This window comes from Giraffa tippelskirchi, chromosome 13, assembly GCF_054371585.1.
Source record: "Giraffa tippelskirchi isolate mGirTip1 chromosome 13, T2T-mGirTip1v1.2.pri, whole genome shotgun sequence".
In the NCBI taxonomy this organism is placed as follows: Eukaryota; Metazoa; Chordata; class Mammalia; order Artiodactyla; family Giraffidae; genus Giraffa; species Giraffa tippelskirchi.
The window spans coordinates 90,937,807-90,958,652 of NC_137287.1; the positions used below are offsets into that span (position 1 = coordinate 90,937,807).

Here is a 20,846-nt window from a genome sequence, read left to right on the forward strand (position 1 = left end):
ATCTCTGCGCGGCTTCGGGAGGAAGTTGCGTCACAGAAGCGCCAAAAAAGAACTAGAAAAACTATAGAGTTTGGTTTGTATCGCTGTTGTAGCTGTGTGCTCTAGACGTTTTCCGGCTAACCTATGCGGCGTAGGTGGAGAAGTTGAGGTCCTCGAGCCACTCCGACAGACAAGCCTCGGTCCTACGCCGGAACGTCAGGAGAGCTAAGGGTGAAAAGTCTGCGAGGCTTGGGTAAAGTCACCTGAGGAGCTCGGACCGCGGATTCTCCTCTCGCCCCGCCTTACCTTCCCCCAGAGGAAGAGAGAGTCAGCCGAGCGGTGAACTGAGAGTGTTTTGGGACCTCTGTCTTTTGCAAGTAAGAGCTTAGTCTTGAGACGTAAATGAAGTGGCGTATATAACCAAGCATAGTAGCCCGACGGAGGCTTTTACTCATTCTCCAGTTCTACCTCTTGGATTTGTGTTGGAATTTTTACTAGTTATTCTCACCATATTACCTTATTTGTAAAAGGCGCGGCAGGTAGCGTTTGGAAGCAGCGCTTCAGCTTAAGAATGGCAGAGTCGAAGTTTCAGCTCAGTACTGTCACCAGACAACTTTGATCTTAATCAGTTCGCTTATTTCCCGTGCTCTTCAGTTTCTTAACATATGACGTGGTCTATATATTATCAAAGCCCTATTAGTTCCTTAACATCATGAACTTATTAACTTATTTATTAATTAAACGCTTTAAATAAAGATACGGATAGGCTGTCTTGGAATGAATTGCCCTACAGTATACTGATAAATTCTTATTTTTATCCTTAGGATAGGAACTTTTTTAAATTGAAGTGTAGTTGATTTATAATGTTATGTTAGATTCACGTGTACAATATGTTTAAATTTTTATTGATTATACTTCACTTAAAGTTATACTTAAGGGAATACCTTGGGCTAAGTGCTTCCACCACAGGGGGCACAGGTTCCATCCTTGGTCAGGAAACTAAGATCCTGCATGCGGTGCAGCCAAAAAAAAAAAAAAAAACCGTAAAGAAAAGAAAATCCCAATCATAAAGTTATTATGAAATATTGGCTCTATTCCCTGTTGTGTGCATTGCATTTTTTTTTCACTTTATACCTAGTAGTTTGTACCTCTTAATCCCCTTTACCGACTGCATCCACACCCCTCTCTACTAGTTTTTAAACATTTAAAAAAATTTTTTATTTATGGCTGTGTTGGGTCTTCCCTGCAGTGCCCTGGCTTCTCAATGAAGTGGCTTCTCTTGTTACAAAGCACAGGCTCTAGGGCTCCGGCGCCTCAGTATTTGCCCAGCTCGAGCTCAGTAGTTGTGGCACATGGGCTTAGTTGCCCCAAAGGCATGTGGAGGCAAATTCCTAACCACTGGATCACCAGGAAAGTCTTTGTTTTATTTTTTAGATTCCACTTATAAGTGAAAATATACAGTACCTGTCTCTGACTTACTTCATTAAGCATAAAACTGTCCAGGTGTATCTATTTTGTTGCACATGGCAGAGTTTAATTGTTTTTCATCGTTGAGTAACATTTCATTGTGTGTGTGTATGTGTGTACATACCACATCTTTATCCATTCAATTTAGGTTGTTTCCATATCTTAGCAGTTGTAAATGTGTCTGTGAATGTTGGGGTGTATATACCTTTTTAAGTTAGTGTTTTTGTTTTCTTCCTGTACTCTGGAGTGGAATTGCTGAATCATATGGTAGTTGTATTTTTAATTTCTTGAGGAAGCTCCACACTATTTTCCATAGTTGCTACACCAATTTACGTTCCTACCAACAGTGTAGTAAGGTTCCCTTTTCTCCACATCCTCCCCAGCATAAATTTGTTGTGTTTTTGACAATAACCATTCTGACAGGTGTTAAGTGACAGCTCATTGTAGTTTTTGATTTGTGGCATGGCAAAGCTGTGACAAACCTAGACAGCATATTATAAAGCAGAGACATTACTTTGCTGAAAAAGGTCCTTATAGTCAAAGCTATGGTTTTTTCCAGTGGATGGATGTTAGAGTTGGGCCATAAAGGCTTAGCAGTTGAAGAATTGATGCTTTTGAACTGTGGTGATGGAGAAGACTCTTGAGAGTCCCTTGAACAGCAGGGAGATCATATCAGTTAATCCTAAAGGAAATCAGTCCTGAATAGTCATTGGAAGGACTGATGCTAAAGCTGAAGCTCTAATACTTTGGCTACCTGATGCGAAGAACTGAATCACTGAAAAAGACCCTGATGCTGGAAAAGATTGAGATGGTTGGATGGCATCACCAACTCAACAAACATGAATTTGAGCAAGCTCCGGGAGATGGTGAAGGACAGGGAAGCCTGATGTGCTACAGTTCATGAGGTCGCAAATAGTTGGACATGACTGAGTGACTGAACAACAGCAAATGACCAAAATAAAAATTAATTAATTAAAAAAAGAATACCCATGTGTCTCTTATAAAAGTGGATAGAACACTACTGGACTGACTGTAAGGAACTATGATGATGTATTCCTAAAGTCACAGGTCAGGATAATGTTCAGCCAGTGCTGCCCTGTAATAAGTCTCACAACACTACAAAGTTATCTTACAGTTAATTACTTCTATTGTGGGAATTCCTTGAAAACAAGTATGGTACCTTTTCTTATTTTTATGCCATGATAAAAATTTTTATCAAAGGTTTAAGCATTCAGTATATTTGTTAAACATCTGTGGTATACCTTAAAAAGAGGTGAGGATTAGAAGAGTAACTGCAGAGTGTTTGGAGTTTGTACCATGCTGTGCAACATCGCAAGCCTGTTTGCAGGTCTCAAACTAGAATATATATTAATTTTTGCTTATTTACTGTGTTAGTACATTTTTAGGAGCACAGTTTCCCCTACAGTTTTGATGAGGACTTTCCTATTTTCTATCTTTTAAAAGACATGAATGTAAAGTACAGAGGCAGAGGATTTGGACGAGGAAGATTTCAAAGCTGGAAAAGTGGAAGAGGTGGTGGGGGCTTCTCAGGAAAATGGAGAGAAAGAGAGCACAGACCTGACCTGAATAAAGCCACAGGAAAACATCCTGGTAGGAGAGGCCAACAGTAGTTCAATTTTTTTTTCTTCTCCATGAAGGAATCCGTTCATGCCTGTTGTGAAAAGCAGTTTAACTCAAATTTGTCTCTCTTTTAATTGATGTTACCCTTAAAGGTAACATTTGGATGATAATATCCAAAATTACTGAAACCTGTAATTTAGATATTTGTTAATAACATGTCAGTGTCTCATTATTAAAAGAGGAAGCAAATTAGAAAAAAATGTTTCTATTAACCAAGTATTGTGTTTTTGTTGGGTTTTTTGCTTTTTCAGAACCAACCCCACAGTCTTTGCTACTACAGTCAACATTGGATCAGTTCATGCCATATAAAGGCTGGAAGCTTTATTTCTCTGAAGGTAGAGTTTAAAGTGCTAAAGTACCATAAGTCTTATTTTCTTAACTTTGTTTAGATGCTACATCTCAAATTACTATAATTTATTCTGCTTACATATATATGTGTATGTGTGTATGTATTTTATGTATATATATATATATATATCTTCATTTCCTTTTCTTTAATCTTGATTCACCCAAACAAATTATGTTTCAGGAGCATTAGTTTTCATTTTTGTATCAGAAAAACAAACCACCACACTAGTTATTTCAAAAAGTGGATTTAATACAGGGAATTGGGTATACAGACAGGATTAAAAGAACAAAAAGGGAACATTAAGGTAAACTTCTAGATAGTATTAACTCTGGAAAACAGCAACCAACCTTTTGACTGAGGGAACAGAAGATAAATAGCGCTGAGGTTGGACTTCCTGGTTGGCGGTAAAGAATCCACCTGCTGATGGATGAGATAGGGGTTTGTCTCCCGGTGGGGAAGATCCCCTGGAGAAAGAAATGGCAACTCACTCCAGTATTCTTGACAGGATAATCCCATGGACAGAGGAGCCTGATGGGCTACAGTCCACGGGGTTGCAAAAAGTTGGACACGACTCAGCATGCATGCACACTGAGGTTCCAGAACCTAAGAATTCAAAGGAGGAGCCACAGCACAGCTGCGGTTTCAGCCTTAGAGGGACACCCTACAAAGCTGTATTTGGACTTCTGCAAAATATCTTTCACAGCTGTTCTCAGACTCTGAGGTGAACTAAGCTGGTTGCTGCTGGTAATACTGGCAGGAGAATGGTTGGTGCTTGGAGTTGGGGGCTAGAACTGTAGCTATCCTCTACATCTGGAGAAACACTGAAAAGAATTGGAAACAATAAATTCCTTTCTTTCTATCCTGCCACCTGCCAGTGTCTAAAGTTGCCTTTAATTGGCAGAACCTTAACAGAAATCGGGGAAATATATTGTGCAGATCTTGATCATAGAATCACAGAACGGAAAATAGAAGAGTAGGCTTGGAACCAAGAGACACGACCAACAAAGTTTGTGTAGAAACATAGTTAAGGAATCTCCTTTTTGAAATCCAGAACATCAGTTAACTTCATATATCAGTGCATATGGATTTGGAGAATTGTCTTTTCTATGGTCTGATAGTATTGTGGGCTTGTAATATCTCCCACTAGACTGCACTGCTTAAGGGCAAAGATCTTGCTTCATACCACGTACTCAGTATTCATTTTGTGAATGAAGAAAGTGATTTACAAATGTTTTCCGTATTAAGAGTCAGGTGTTCTTTTTTTTCTGTCGTATGAGAAATGTTATGTTTCATAGTTGATGTGTCTTTTGTTGCTTTAGGATGCATTAGCCACCAATACCTGCAATATTTCCCTAGCAGTTACCTCAGAACAAGGCGCCTTTGGCCAGTTGTACTTTCAAACTCCAGACTCCTTCATTGTACTGATCGTCTGTGGGAGACCAACTCAAAAATGTTACAGAACGTTACCATGTGGAAGATAACTTTACAGTTTTGGGACTGGAGTCAAGTTGTAACCTACCTCCCCTGATCTCAGGAAGAGATTTGACAAGTGGCTATTTGGACTAGTAGGATTTTCTTTGCAAAGAAATAAGAGTTTAGTCTGTGTGCTAAGCTTTGGCTCTATCATGTTAGCTATTTGAAGTAGTAGGTCTTACCAGGTGTCACATTTCAATGTAAAGATTTTCAGATATTGGTTTTAGAGCTACTTCCTGTCTGCATTTCAGATTATGCAGACCTGAACTTGTTTTAGAATCTTGTTTACGTTCTATACCAGTTCTAATCTAAATGTAATCAGAATGCACAGTGATTTATAAGCCATCTACCATGTATCTAAATAGTATTTCTTCTGTCTCATGAAAAATATGCTTGTACATTTGTGATATTATTAGTCTGATACCATATTTGTTGGATTAGTTTACAGTGACAGCATCCCTTTTATTGAGAAGATTGAAGCATTTGAAAGTTTTTTCACAGAACGTATTGATTTATATGATAAGGTAAGGTTCTTGCACAGCAAAGCTACTAGTCCACCTTTATGTATCATCTTATTTAACAGAGTATTTGAGGTGCTAGTAATTGTGACTGTAGACAGTGGACTGCCTTGGCCCAGCTACCAGCTTCCCACTTACCAGCAGTGTGGACATTGGTGAATTACTTACTTTCTTTGTGCCTTAGTTTTCTCATCTATTATTAGATTATAATAGTATTAATACCTACTTCAAAGGGTTGTTAAGTGGCATAAATAAGTTAATATATTTTAAATACTAGAACTGTGCTTGGCACAAAACATAGAATACTTACTATCACCATATTAACATTATATGCTTTCTCATAGTGTATGATTGAATGCTCATATATGATAATTCACTCTGAAAAAGCAATCCTTATTTTCATATCTTAATATTTTATAGGATGAAATAGAAAGAAAGGGAAGTATTTTGGTGGATTTTAAAGAACTGACAAATGATGATGAAATAACTAAACTGATACCAAATATAGCAAATGAATTAAGGGATACACCTGAGAAAACCCTGGCTTGCATGGGTCTGGCAATACATCAGGTAAATGTTTATTTTGTGACTTTTGTCAAACTTTCAAAGGAAGATTTCAAAGTAACAGTACCTTCTCATAGATTGTTAATTTTTACCAACAGACCTTTGCTAGAACTGAAAGGTTGCAGTCTGGTTAGAGGAAGACTTCATAGGTGTGGGAGTGGTTTATAATGGGTCTTAAAGTGTTACTGAGGACTGGACGTAGAGCAGAGGAGGTCAGGGTATCCGAGTGAGGGTTCATTACAAAGGTTCATCACAAAGATGTATACACTGCTAGGGACCTAAGACTGGGAACCTTGACTGTTGTTTTCAGACTCCTCTTGTTCATTAGTTTATATCTAAATTACCACATCCTTTCACTTTTATTTCTAAAGTATCTCTTAAATCCACCTCTTTTCCATCTTTACAGTCTCTTTCATCTTTCCTTACGGTTGCCATACATGGTAAAACGTGGTTTGTCCTTGGAAACCATGGTGACTGTTTCCTGCCAAATGACATCCAAACCCTTTATGTCACATTGAAAGCCTTCCATAACATAGTTCAACTTCTCTTCCCACTCTCCATTTACTACCATCCAGCTAAACTGAGCTCCCTCAAGGATTCTCTGAGTCCTGCACCTCTGTCCATTTGGCATAGAATGCCCCTTGCCTCACATATCGAAATGTCTTGGGTCTAACTCAGTTATGACTCTGTGAAACCTTTTTCATGACTCCTTTTCAAAACTCATATGGTTTTTTGGTCTGTGTATCTTTATGGTAACAATTACAGCTGTGTATTCACATCTCATTTTTTTCAGAGATGAGCCATTTTTTCATGGCAGCATGCTGCTTTGTACACAAGTAGATGTTAAATATTTATTTTACTTAATGTCAAATGCCAAGAAAGTAAGTATTGGTTATTTCAGAAGTCATCTTTATTTCTTTATCTTAACATTGAATTTGAAGAAGTAGAAAATATTTTTTCACCAGAATGCATCTAGAATGTATAGCTTTGGGGGCTACTGTAAGGACTTTTAATACTAGGTTTAGTTGAGACAGAAAGTAGCAGACTTTCTGTCAGTCCAGGGACAGCAAAACCCCAGGTAAAACATAATCCACTATAAAATAATTGATCATGATTATCATAATTTTAAAGGGCAGTTAGAGTTCTGTTAATCTCTCTGAACTGTTTATATTCTAAACTTCATATTCTCTGTAAAAGAGTTCTGCTTCAAGAGGATATCTTGTTAAGTAACTCTTAAGTAAATGTCTATCTTGTCTAGGTATTAACTAAGGACCTCGAAAGGCATGCAGCTGAGTTACAAGCCCAAGAAGGATTGTCTCGAAATGGGGAAACAGTGGTTAATGTGCCACACATTCACGCAAGGTGAAGAATTTGCTGGTATTAAAGTATTATCAGAATCAGGCACTGAAGCCTATTTAAGAATGAGAACCTCATTGTATAAAATCAAGGAAAGGGTATGACTTTATTACTAATTCAGTGGTTATCACACCCAAGTGAACATGCTGAATTTAAAGAGATCATGATAGAAATGAACCTTTTCTGCCCGAATAAGTTGATATGTGAGCGTGCAAATCTTTGTGTTAACTTTGGATGTGTGCCTATCAAGACTCTGCTGTTTACATTTAATAATCCCTATAATACATGAAGTGGTATAATTAAATTTTGTTGAAGTTATTAGATTTCTATTAAACACAGAACAAATGGACTTTTTTCTTGAATTCACCTGTACTGTATTACAAGATTTTAAATTCACATTAGAAGAGATGGATCATCAGGTATTTTTGTTTTGTTTTTCCCCAGAATTTAAAAAAGACATTTCCTAATACTTCTTGAAAAAGAAGTTAGAAACTCAAAAATTGCTGAATCTGAGACTTTCCCTTTGGCATTATTGTTTCCTTTTCCCATAGAGAACAGCCAGTGGGACAAGAGGAAAAGGGAAGATTTAACTTCTTTTATCTTTAAAAATGACCTAATACTTGTGAAATTCCTGATGTGTGGGGTGATATGGTTTGGGAATTCCATAATTGCTTCTAAAAGGAACTTGTGAAAATACAGACAACTTCAACTTTCTGCTCACTGTAAGTTCATAGTAAATACGTTCCTATTTTTGCTTTTAGGGTATATAATTATGAGCCGCTGACACAGCTGAAGAATGTCCGAGCAAATTACTATGGAAAATACATTTCTCTGAGAGGAACAGTGGTTCGAGTCAGTAATATAAAGCCTCTTTGTACCAAGATGGCTTTTCTTTGTGCTGCATGTGGAGAAATTCAGAGTTTTTCTCTTCCAGATGGAAAATATAATCTTCCCACAAAGGTGATATCATGTTCTTTACTTCATTATTTTTTAAAATATTATTTATTCATTTATTTGGCTGCATCAGTTAGCTGCAGCAGTTGTGGCATGCGAGATCTTTATTGCATCATGAGTTGCATGGCATGCAGGCTCTAGATCACGCAGGCTCAGTAGTTGTGGAGCATGGGCTTATTAGTTGCCCTGCGGCACATGGGATCTTAGTTCCCTGACTAGGAATCAAACCCATATCCTGTGCATTGCAAGGCGGATTCTTAACCATTGGACCACCAGGGGAGTCCCCAGTAGTTCCTTCTTTATCTTGGTAAAGAAGACAAATCAGTTTACGGAAACCATTTCCCAGTGTTTCTAAATACAGAGCTTATTTTTATTATTTTTGGTTTTTAAATTATAAAATACTTCAGGGTACAGAAATAAAGAAATGAAACATCTCTACCCACCACTTAGAATTTACATTTTGCTAGCTCCAGATATATCTTGAAAGATATATAAAGCATTACTGGTGTAACATTTGTCTCTTTTTTACCCCTTGCTTGTCCCATTCCCAGAGACAGCCACTATCTTGAAGTTAACATGTATTCTTTCTGTTCATTTTTTTATATTTTGACTTACTAGGTACACATATTGTTTTCTTCCTTTATTTTGCTGTTTGAAAGAGATGTGTTCCTTTTTTTGTTAAACTGTAGATTTTAAAACTATAGAAGAATGTAGAGAATAATGTAACTAATATCTGTATAGCACCATTATGAATTGGCAAATATTTAGCTAATTTTTTTTAACAAAAAATGTTAAGTATTATAAAAGTCTCTTTTGTTTCCCTCTGCAGTTCCATTAAGCTTATTCTACCCCTGGAGCCACTATTCTGAAATCAGCATGTATTCTTCAAGTCTACATTTTCATATTTGACTATATATATGTATAGGATTTGTTTTGTTTACATAAGTGATATTCTGAAGGTAGCAAATTGCTACCTTTTTTTCACTTGGTTATTTTGGAGTTCTACCTGTTTTTTTAATTATTATTATTGGAGTACAGTTGCTCTGTAGTGTTGTGTTTCTGCTGTACAACATCGTGCATCAGCTATTTGTATACATATATACCTCCCACTCCTCATACCTGTCTTGATACATGTCTAATTCTTTTCATTTACTGAGTGGAGTAAATGAATAGTCACTGTTTATCCATTTTCCTGGCAGACATGGTGCTGTTTTCAGTTTTTCACAATTACAAATGATGCTGCTGAGAATGTTCTTATACATGTCTCCTTAGCAGAGGAATTTCTCAGTTATATGATATGCTTAATTTTAACTTTTTAGGCTGTGGCCAAAGTACTATCCAGAATATTGGTCCCAGCTTACACGCCTTCTGGTAGTATTAGGCTGTTATAATTTCCCCATATTTTCATTAACACTTAGTATTGTTGGGTTTTTTAATTTTTGGCAGACTGATGGGTATAAAATGGTATTTCGCTTTTAATATGAATGTCTATGATTTCTGTTATGTTTGAGCATCTTTTCACATCTTTATTGGCCATTCAGTTACTTTATTGAATTTTGTTTTAATTTCTGTTCATTTTTCTGTTTATACTATTGATAGAAGTTTTTATGAATTCTAGGTATCGAACAGGCTTCCCTCATAGCTCAGTTGGTAAAGAATCCGCCTGCAATGCAGGAGACCCCGGTTTGATTCCTGGGTCAGGAAGATCCACTGGAGAAAGGATAGGCTACCCATTCCAGTATTCCTGGGCTTCCTTGTGGCTCAGCTGGTAAAGAATCACCTGCAATGTGGGAGACCTGGGTTTGATCCCTGGGTTGGGAAGATCCCCTTTGATTTCTTACATTATAGATATTTTCTCCCAGTCTTTAGTTTATCTTTAACTTTGTGGTACATTTTTTGTTTTAGAGTTTTACATTTTGACATGGTTAGATTGATCAGTCTTTTTCCTTATGACTTTTTTACATTTTATGCAGGGCTTAAGAAGGGCCCCTCACTCAAGCAGTATAAGCATCTCTCTTACATTTTCTTCCAATGCTTTTAAAATTTAATTTAATTTTATTTACATCGAAAACATTTTGTATTGAGGTATAGCCAATTCACAACGTTGTGATAGTTTCAGGTGAACAGCAAAGGGACTCATATACGCACACGCACACGCACGCGCACACACATGCGCACACACACACACACACTCCATTCTCCCCCAAGCCCCCCTCCCATCCAGGCTGCCACATAACATTGAGCAGACTTCCGTCTGCTATACAATAGGTTTTGGTTATTCATTTTAAATACATCAGTGTGTCCATGACCTTCCCAAAGTCCCTAACTGTCCCTTCCACCTGGCAACCATAAGTTTGTTTTCTAAGTCTGTGAGTCTCTTTCTGTTTTGTAAGTAAATTCATTTGTATCATTTCTTTTTAGATTCCACGTATAAGGAATATCATGATATTTCTCCTTTTCTGTCTGACTTACTTCACTCAGTACGACACTCTTAGGTCTGTTTATGTTGCTACAAATGGCCTTATTTCATTCTTGTTAACGGCTGAGTACTATTCCATTGTATGTGTGTACCACATTTTTATCTGTTCCTCTGTCAGTGGACGTTTAGGTTGCTTCTGTGCTTTAGCTGTTGTAAACAGTGCTGCAGTGAACCTTGAAGTGCATGTATCTTTTCAGGCCATGTTTTTCTTCTTCCAGTACTCTTAAGTCTTGTATTTTCTATTTAGATCTTTTGTCCATCTGAAATTTAACTTTGTGAATGGCGTTAAGCTAAGGATCTAATTTTATTCTTTCAGGTGAAAACCGAATTGTCACAATTTTACATTAATCCTTCTGTTTCTGCTGATGTGTAATATGTCACCTGTAGTACACTGTACTCCTGTAGACATGTGAATCTGTTTTATATTACTGTTCCTATACCAGATCTACACGATCCTATTTACATTGACCTTATTAAAACTTTTAATAAGGTAGGGAGACTTGCCATACCTATTCTTCTTTTCCAGAGTTGCCTTTACCATCCTTAGACTTTAATAAGTTTAGCATTAATTACATTTTTACTCAAATTGAAATTCCTAAGGCTTCCTTCTCTTGTAGGAAGAATAGAATGTGTTAGATTCAGCTATTGGTTCTGAATTATCAATAGTGTTGATAAATGTGTGGCATCTATTATTTAGGCTTAAGATTCAGGACTGCCTTCAGGTCAGAGAGGTCAGGTGGTTTTTTGTGGTTTTTTTTTTTAATTTTATTTTTGGGGCCATGCCATACAGCTTGCAGAATCTTAATTTCCGAAACAGAGATTGAACCCAAGGCCTTGGAGTGAAAGTACAGAGTCTTAACCGCTGGATCACCAGAGAGAGAATTCCCTGGAGAGTCCAGAATTTAAATCCTGATTTAAATCAGATTTTTTCTGTGAATATTATTTGACCAAGGTATTTCCATGCCCTATAATATAGTAGGTAGAAACGCTAACTTGTTATTCATGTGTCTGAACTTAAGTGAATCAAAGTGATCAGAAAGATGATTGTTCCAGGTGGTCTCTGTTTTAGTCACTATTGCTGCATAACTAATCACCATAATGACTCAGAATAACAATCGTTTTATTTTTTCACGTGGTTTCTGTAGGTTGAGTTTGGAAGAACTGGTTGTCTTGGTATTTCTAGATCTTGATCTCTTATGGAGCTGGATGGAACAGCAAGGGACTGGAGTGGCTGGGTGCTGGCCAGCATCTCTTCTGTATATCATCTTTCTCTGTGGGCTGGTTTTGACTTCTCACACACAGTATAGTTGCTCAGGACACTCATTCTGCTCACATGACTGCCGATAGCTTCAATAGGCAAAGTTCCAGCTGACAGCAGAAATGGCTTTGCCTCTTTTGAGGCAGCCTCAGAAGTCAAGCAGCATCACTTCTGTCACATTCAGTTGGTTACAAAGTGAGTCACAAGCCTGTCCACATTCCAGGAGAGGGAAATTAGACTCTAGCTCTTAGCAGGGGAGTGGCAAGGTTCTGGAAAGGTTTGAGGGGAGATATTGCAACCATATTTGGAAAACACAGTTTGCCACAGTCTGTATTTATAAATGCATCTTGAGGTACTTAAGCGATTTATGAAAATAAATGACTCATGAAAACTTGAAACACTGACTTACATGTTGAGGACTGCCTGTGTGGTACAATAAAAATATTATATTTAATACTATACAAATAGTGCAGAAAGAGATTAGATAGGAGAACTGGAGATTAAAGAAGACCTAAGAAAGGCTTTTGAAAAAGAGAAGATTGAGGCTGGGTATGTGGGACTGGATATAAGGGAATGTTTAAGAATTGGGAGACTACTTGAATACAAAGGAAGGAATAAGTGCTTGGTGTGACAGGAATGTAAGGAGCCTTGCATACCCGCAGCAGAAAGAATAAGAGCAGTAATCAAGAGAGACCAGGTGAAAAAGTGCCTCAAAAACAGAATCAGTAATAGAAGCAAATAGATCATTGCAGCTTTTAGCTCATCTTACTTTAATACTATTCTGGGACCAACTTTTAAACATACTAAATGAAGCATTTTAACTTGAATTTTCCTGCGATATGATTATCATTTAGCAAAATTTAAGTGTGGGTTATCTTGTTGCAGTGTCCTGTGCCAGCATGTCGAGGGAAGTCATTTACGGCTCTTCGTAGCTCTCCTCTCACAGTTACGATGGACTGGCAGTCAATCAAGTAAGCAATCAGACTATTAAATAAAAGGCAGGTTTTAGAGCTCTCATACTGCCAAGTAAATCTACAGTATTCCTGTATTATACTTTGATTCTTATGTATAGATAGTAATAAAGTATAAAAGGTTTATTTGGTGAAGAGTTATGTGTTGAAGTGATAATTACCTTTATTTGAGATTTGTTTTCTATCAGATTCCAGAAAGGATTTGATGTGCAAGTATTTTGTCATTTGCTACTGAGAAATTATTTTATATCTCATTTATGTGACTCATTGAACTGGATTTACATACAAGCAAAGCTGTATGACAGACTACAGTCCATGGGGTCACAAAAGTCAGACATGACTTAGCAACTAAACAACAACAGTGTTTCATTCCATAATGAAAATATTCTAGAAATAATACTGTTTTCAAGTTTTAAAATAGAGACTCCCTTAGAAATAGATATTTCATGTTCACGCTATTCATGAGACATTTTACTGTATAGATATTTTTAAAAGGATGGTTTTTTTTGAAAGTCAGATAGTTTTCTCTGTGTGTGTATATTTTTAGTCAAACAGTTTATCCCATTTTTTTTCTGGCTATAGTCCCATAACTCATCCCTAAATATAATGTAATGGATAGCTTTGAAGTCAGAGTGCTAACCAGGAAACTTCTAAGAACATAGGGGAAAAGTGAAGTAAATTGCTACCAAGCCCTGTCCTAGCTTGACCTCCTTCTGCCCTATAAAAACCAAGACCAATATATACAGTAATCAACTGTGCACTATGCTGAGATTTTTACAAACACAGCATTTTATAGAAGACAAAATGTTTAAAACTCTTGAGTGTGATCATATGCCTTGTGAATGGGGAAGCCTGGTTTCTAGCCTGTGTCTATAGTACTTTCACCACTGAAGAGGGTAGTGAGGGCCTCAAAGGTGCTATGAGGTCCACATAGATCCATGGAAGATCCAGTGATTTAATTATATTATTATGACTTTTAAGTGATTTTAAAGTCTCTTTGTTTTCAGGTAAAAATAGCAGACTAAAAATAGGCTTAAGTATTTTAACTGAGTTTGAATGATCACCTCCTAATATTAGGAAATCAAACTTAGGGGTAGATGATTGAGAATAGGAGGACATTTAAATCCTTTTCGTGGATTTTTAAAAGGTATTACCCAAGTTCATTTTAAATCAGTCAGTGTATAGTAAAACTTTGTTAATGCAATATTAGCTTACATGATAGTTGTTTTAGTCTATTGATAAAACGATTTTTTGCCTTAGAAGAAAGGCTGCCTTCCTGCCATATATAGTAAATTCAGTTTTATTTTTATCTGAGCCTTAGCTTGAATGTCCATAAGGAATTAAGTTATAGTTTTTCAGCTAGCATTGAAACGTTTGGATGCATCAGGGTGACAGTTTTATAGTGTATATCAGAATCAGAAGCAGTCCCAGTTCTAGGAGTTCATCTGATGAAGACAGTTACAACACGTGCAGAAATCACTTGCTGAAGGTACGTTTTCACAGTGTTGATGGCCAAAAATGGAGAATAGCCTAAACATCTGAAGAAAATATTATAAGAAGGATGGTACAGTGAATTACTGTATAGCCACTAATTATGATGATGTAGGAGAGTGTTTCGAAATGACATCCAGAAATGTTTACACTGAATTTAGTGATAAAGCAGGTCACAGAATGTTTTCTACTATTAATATATAATACTGACTTTATTTATCTTTTTTTAAAAAACAACACTGGTAAATAAGACATGTTGAGAGTATACTGTTTGGGAAGTAAGATGAGGGTGATTGTTATTTTCTTCTTTCTGTTTATCTGTGTTTTTAAATTTTTCCAAAGGTGACACAGAAATGGGTGTTCTTTGAATAAGAAAAGTCTAAAATATACTTTTTTAAAAGCAAGGTGATCTTAGCATGTTTGTGTCATTCTGATACTTCTCATTGCAATTCACCAGGATTTTTTTTAATTAATTAATTTAGTTTTGGCTGTGCTTGGGCTTTCTCTAGTTGTGACGAGTGGAGGCTACTCTCTAGTTGTAGTGCATGGACTTTTCATTTTGGTGGCTTCTCTTATTGCAGAGCACGGACTCCAGTTATGCAGGCTTCAGTAGTTGTGGCTCATGGGCTCTAGAGCATGGGCTCAGTAGCTGTGGTCCACAGACTTAGTTGCCCTGTGGCATGAGGGATCTTCCTGGACCAGGGATCAAACCCGTGTCCCCTACATTGGCAGGCGAATTCTTAACCACTGGACCACCAGGGAAATCCCAGTTTGCCAGTTTTTAAATGTGCTTTGAGAGTGAAGGTAGTGGGTAACTGTGCAGTAGGGTTTGTGCTTACATTCATCATGTAAGTGATTAAAAGGTTTTAAAATAATGCATATTAAATGTTTTTTAAAACTTAATCAACATGGAAGGTCACAGTTCCTACCACTTCTTGTTGCCTTATACATAATTCTAGACATTATCATGCCTCTTTCTTCACTTGACTCATCCACTCTGTGAGCTGAGGACATTAGAGACATGGTACCTGCTTTCCCTTCTTCCCCTTCCACCTTTGGACTTTTTTCAGCTAAAATGTTACTTTTAAATACTCAAGGTTTGCTTCTGTTTCCTAATCAGAATTATCTGTCATATTTTATTCATAGGTCATATCTGATAAAACCAACAAACAGAACTTATATTTTTAATGATAATGTAAATATTGTTCAACAAAAAATCAACTCAGGTGATCAGATGCCAAGAAAAGGAAATGTAATTTGTGTAATTGGGTTGGGTTGTTTTGTTGGGTTTTTCCCCCCCTTAAAGGAAAGTGACCCAAGCATCAAAATCAAAATGGATTATCTTTGGGACGTCCCTGCTTAATTAACCTTCCATGTTGATTAAGTTTTTAAAAACATTTAATATGCATTATTTTAAAACCTTTTAATCACTTACATGATGAATGTAAGCACAAACCCTACTGCACAGTTACCCACTACCTTCACTCTCAAAGCACATTTAAAAACTGGCAAACTGGGATTTCCCTGGTGGTCCAGTGGTTAAGAATCTGCCTTCTAGTGCAGGAAGCCTGGGTTCGATCCCTGGTCAGAGAACGAAGATCCCACGTGCTATGGGACAGCTAAGCCCGTGGGCTGCCACTACTGAGCCCATGTGCCACAACTAAGATAGAGCCAAATAAATTTTTTTTTAAAGAGAGAATGTTTTTAAAAAATGGATTATCTTTTCCTGTGCTTCACTGAATTATCCCATATTTTAACATGCTTCATATTTGGACTTTAACCTTGTTGTTTAGCACTTTTGCAGCTCTTTGTAATCTTTTTATCCATGGTGTTCTGGAAAAGTTTGAGTCTATCTGATCATGTCTTCTTCATCCTGCTTGACACTCTCTTCCACTGTAGAATATCTCCTTTCTGTTTTCTCTCTTTGTGCTTCCTGTCAGGTTCATCCATTCAATTGCTTGTCCTTCACCCTCGCTTTTTTTTTTTTGTAATATTTGTTTATTTAACTGCATTGGGTCTTATTTGTGGCACATAGGATCTTTGTTGTGGTGTCCAGGGTTCTCTAGGCACCAGGACTTCTCTCTAGTTGTGGCACTTGGGCTGTAGAACACAGAGGCTCAGCGTAGTTGCAGCATATAAGTTCTCTAGTTTTGGTATGTGGGCTTAGTTGCTCTGTGGCCTGGGATTGAACCCATGTCCCCTGAATTGCAAGATGGATTCTTAACCACTGGACCACCTGGGAATCCCCCCACCCTTTGTTTTCCTTATGTTCTTCTCTAGATTTCTTTTTTTTTTTTTGCTTGTATCCCTTCTGTAAATGTTTGCTTTTTATATATATCTTTAACTTTCCTGATTTCACACTTGTGTTTTCCAATAGTTTCTTTTTTATAGCAGCTTATTCTTGTTTTATGAAGATAATGTTTTCTCAGAAACTGTTAGCTTGTTTTGTTTTTAATGCTCTTCTTTTTGAATTGTTGCCATTTCATCCTCAAATATCTGATGAGGAATGAGAAATTTGAAGTAGGTAGGGTAGGTTTCCTTTGCTATTTCTTAGGTAGGAGTTTTTCTTCAAAAAGCCTCATCACTGGATAGAAGGTAGGGTTTTGACTATCAGATTTTGCTTTATGAATGTGTTTTTTAATTTGACTTGGGCTTCTCAAGCGCCAGAATGAGGAGCCTTATGCCGGAGCTCTGACTCCCCTCTGGACGTTTTAGCTACCTTCACAGAGTGGATGGTCTGTTTCCTTGGAACAGTGCTCTGGTTTTGCTGGGTGGGGAGGCCTGATGGCTTTGGTGGGGTGCCCTCATTCTTCTACCTTCCTGTCTACCCACCTTCCAAATAATTTCTGAATAGCTATTCAGTAACTTGCTTTCAGTTGATTAACCTGTTATGTTTCAGCCATCTACTCCCAGTTTTCATTCCTGCCAGCTCCAACTTAGAAGGCTCTCTGGGGCTGAGAACATTGGCTCCCACTTCTTTTGTACCTGTGTAAATTTCTCCTGTATGTGTTCTGGAATTCATCTTATTTTATCCATCAGTACTTTCCCATTTTCTATTTTCTAAAATTTCATCTCTCTCACTTGTTGATGGCACCTCCGCACACCCCTAAATTTCCCTTCACTCTTTTAATGACTGTCATTTTGGTGCACATTTTGGTGGAAGGTAGGCAAATGCATGTGCCTATTCTGCTATCTTTAATTGGAAATTGCTGAAGTAGTTTTAGATATACTGTTGAACCTTTTTAAACTAAAGAACTGCCCTTTATCTAGCTTAGCACCATGTGGACCCTGAATAGTTAATATGTTGAAGAAATAACCTAGAGTCAGTATAAGTACTGACTGAAAATTGTTTAACTTTTTAGAATACAGGAGTTGATGTCTGATGATCAGCGAGAAGCAGGTCGGATTCCACGAACAATAGAATGTGAGCTTGTTCATGATCTCGTGGATAGCTGTGTCCCAGGAGACACAGTGACTATCACCGGAGTTGTCAAAGTCTCCAGTGCCGAGGAAGGTGTGGTATAACTTTCCTCAATTTGACTCTCTCTCAGTAGTTTGTCAGCATTCATCTTTTCCCTTTTAAAGATATTTTTGAATTTCCAGTAATTTGAAGAACGCCTTGATTCTTATACAGGTGAAACTTTTCCTCTAAAATAAAGGTTTATTTAGTAATATAACTCACCATGCCTTTCTTTTACATTCTGCTTGAATCTCTGTAGGGAAAATGAAAATACCAATTACTGTATTTTTGTACTTTGAAATTTACAGGTTCTCGAAATAAGAATGACAAATGCATGTTCCTTTTGTACATTGAAGCAAATTCTGTTAGCAATAACAAAGGACAGAAAACAAAGGCTTCTGAGGATGGATTTAAGCATGGAGCATTGATGGAGTTCTCACTTAAAGACCTTTATGCCATCCAGGAGATTCAGTCTGAAGAAAACCTGTTTAAACTCATTGTCAAGTATGTATGAGATTATCTCAAGTTTTATTTTATCATGTGTATGTTGGGGGTGCTTTGGACTACCAGTAACTGCAAACCAGTCAAAATGGTTGCAGATTACAATTCATTAGACATCTTTAGACCTGTGCAGCCAAGTCACTGAAAGAAGGAGACTAAAAGGGTGAACTGTATACATAATATTTAAAGAAGGGATAAAATTTCATATTTTATTTCATATTCATATTTGAACTGAAATTTCATATTCAGTTCAAAGAATTAGAATACATAAGGCCATATATGAATACATGAAGTATTATGTTGAATATAAAGAAGTATTTTCCATTCATCAATTGTGTAATCCTATTCATACAAACAAAAAGGGCAGGGTAGAAGAGATATAATTAAGCTAATTACTCATTTTTGTATAGCCTGTGAGCTAAGATTGGTTTTTATGTTTTTTCATGACTGAAGAAAATCAAAAGAAGAATGTTTCATGACACACAAAATTACATGAAAGTTAGATTTTGCTGTCCACAAATAAACTTTTATGGGAACACAGCCACACTCGTTCATTTACATAGTATCCGACTGCTTTTGAGCTACAGTGACAGAGTTGAGTAGACGTGATAGAGACGGGTCACAGATATTTACTGTTTGTACCTTTACAAATAAGATTGCTGATCTCTAGTTGAAACAATAAGGAAAATTTACTATCTTACATTAACTGGTTACTCAACAGAAGAGTCATGGGGCAGTGAATTCCAAAGTAATTTCAATTAGTTGTATGTAGAGGGTTGTTTGTTTACTTTTAGAAAGCAAGCAAGAGAGTCACATAGAAGTCACTTACTATTGAGAAGTATTTCAGAATAGTTTTTATTTCTGTGTTATTGTCCTGCAATAGAGAAGAAACAATGTAGAGGTACTCTTGCTTTAGTGGTTACAGACTTTCTTAGGGAGATATAAACCTAAGTTAGAATCTTGCTTCAGCCACTTCCAGTTGTAATCTGGGGCATTTAATTTCTCCTTCATTTTTTTATCTTCTAAAGTAGAAATAATAATACCTGCCTCAGAATGTTGTTCTAAAGATTAAATGAGATTTCATTATATACTTAACATGGTTAACACAATGTGCTGTTATTTTGGCAGTTTTTTGGATAATTTTGCAGGAATAGAAAATGAGAGACTGAATAGTAGGTGTACCAAACAGAGGTAAAGAACTGAGATTTTGAAGTGCATTGTATTAGAAAAATTGATCTTGTCATTTAGCCTTTGGGCTTTAGGAGAATTTTACTTTTTTCTTTCTGCCTTTAATATGTTAATTAGCAGGCTGGGAAAAGTATAGATTTCTTGAGAGTTCTTTGTTCTTAAATCCTCAAAGATGTCTTTTGAATAGATAGCCATCCAAACCCATCCGGATAGATAAGGTGCCCTGAGCTAGGGAGACTCAGTGATCCGGTGATAAGTGGTGGAGTGGTGAGTGGTCTGCAGCAGGTGGCCAAGGAACTCCCTGGTTGAGGACCAGAACGCCTCTTTGGTACCTCTTACCAATTAAAATAACAATGAACATGTGCAGTGGTCCTTCTTCTGCCATACTTAATGAAGTATGTATGTTAGTATGAAAAACTTGGGATTTCCTTCCTACAGTTTGCTTTTACCTTTTAGTTCTGAATTTAGAATTTTTCATGGCTCTCCATTTGTGAATCTTGCAGGGATTGGCAAACTAGGCAAGCTGCCTATTTTGGTAAATAAAGGTTTATTAGAACACAGCCCCACTCATTAATTGCAAATTATTGATTGTTGCTTTGATGAAAGTTGGGTAGTTATGACCCAGAGAGTAAAAGTGAAACTATTTTCTGGCCCTTTATGAAAAATGTTGTCAACCCTTGCTAGATTAACAAATGGAAGCCTTTGAGAAGAGAATGGAAAAGACAAATAGAAGGCTCTTTTAGTTTCGGTTCCTTCAGAAACAATGATTTGCATAAGTGTGGTTTATCTGGGAGATTATCCCCAGAAATACAGGGAGGGGAATGAGAAAGTGAGACAGAGAAGGGAGGCAGTTAGTGTCTGGTGCCTTAATGAAGGCTTAACCTTTTCTGAGGCCTCTGGGACACTTGACTGAAGACCTAGCCTCAGTATTTTTCCATTTAAGGGTCTAGATTTGGAGCTGCTCCTGAGAATATTAGACATGCTGGCACTTCTGTTCTGCCCAGCATGCCTGCTGCTAATGCTTCTGCAGCCATAGAAAGCCTTTTGGCACATAGATGCAGTTGCTTGGTAGGAGGTGAGGAGTGATCTGCAGGAGCATGCTGAACAATGATTGCCAAGGGGGAATGGCAGGATACCAACTTTGTGTTTACATATATTAATAGAGATAAAATGATTCAGAGTTTATTCCTGATTGTA

At 37.1% G+C, this 20,846-nt stretch overlaps 1 protein-coding gene across 5 annotated transcripts in view; it reads left to right on the plus strand.

The window, feature by feature from the left end:
- The first annotated feature begins 27 nt into the window (after positions 1-27).
- Positions 28-20,846, plus strand: part of MCM8 (minichromosome maintenance 8 homologous recombination repair factor) — a 49,700-nt gene continuing 28,881 nt past the window's right edge. For 4 of the 5 annotated variants that reach the window (XR_014072989.1, XM_081556426.1, XM_081556424.1 and 1 more), the window contains exons 1-10: positions 28-356; positions 2,911-3,057; positions 3,339-3,422; positions 5,351-5,433; positions 5,848-5,997; positions 7,250-7,353; positions 8,109-8,307; positions 12,924-13,009; positions 17,863-18,014; positions 18,269-18,464. Coding sequence is in view for 4 of the 5 variants with exons in the window: in XM_081556426.1 (XP_081412552.1) it covers positions 2,913-3,057; positions 3,339-3,422; positions 5,351-5,433; positions 5,848-5,997; positions 7,250-7,353; positions 8,109-8,307; positions 12,924-13,009; positions 17,863-18,014; positions 18,269-18,464 (1,199 nt within the window). In the remaining variant the exon portion in view is untranslated. The remainder of the gene's footprint in view (positions 357-2,910; positions 3,058-3,338; positions 3,423-5,350; positions 5,434-5,847; positions 5,998-7,249; positions 7,354-8,108; positions 8,308-12,923; positions 13,010-17,862; positions 18,015-18,268; positions 18,465-20,846) is intronic. The other variant, XM_081556425.1, reaches the window with a different exon arrangement.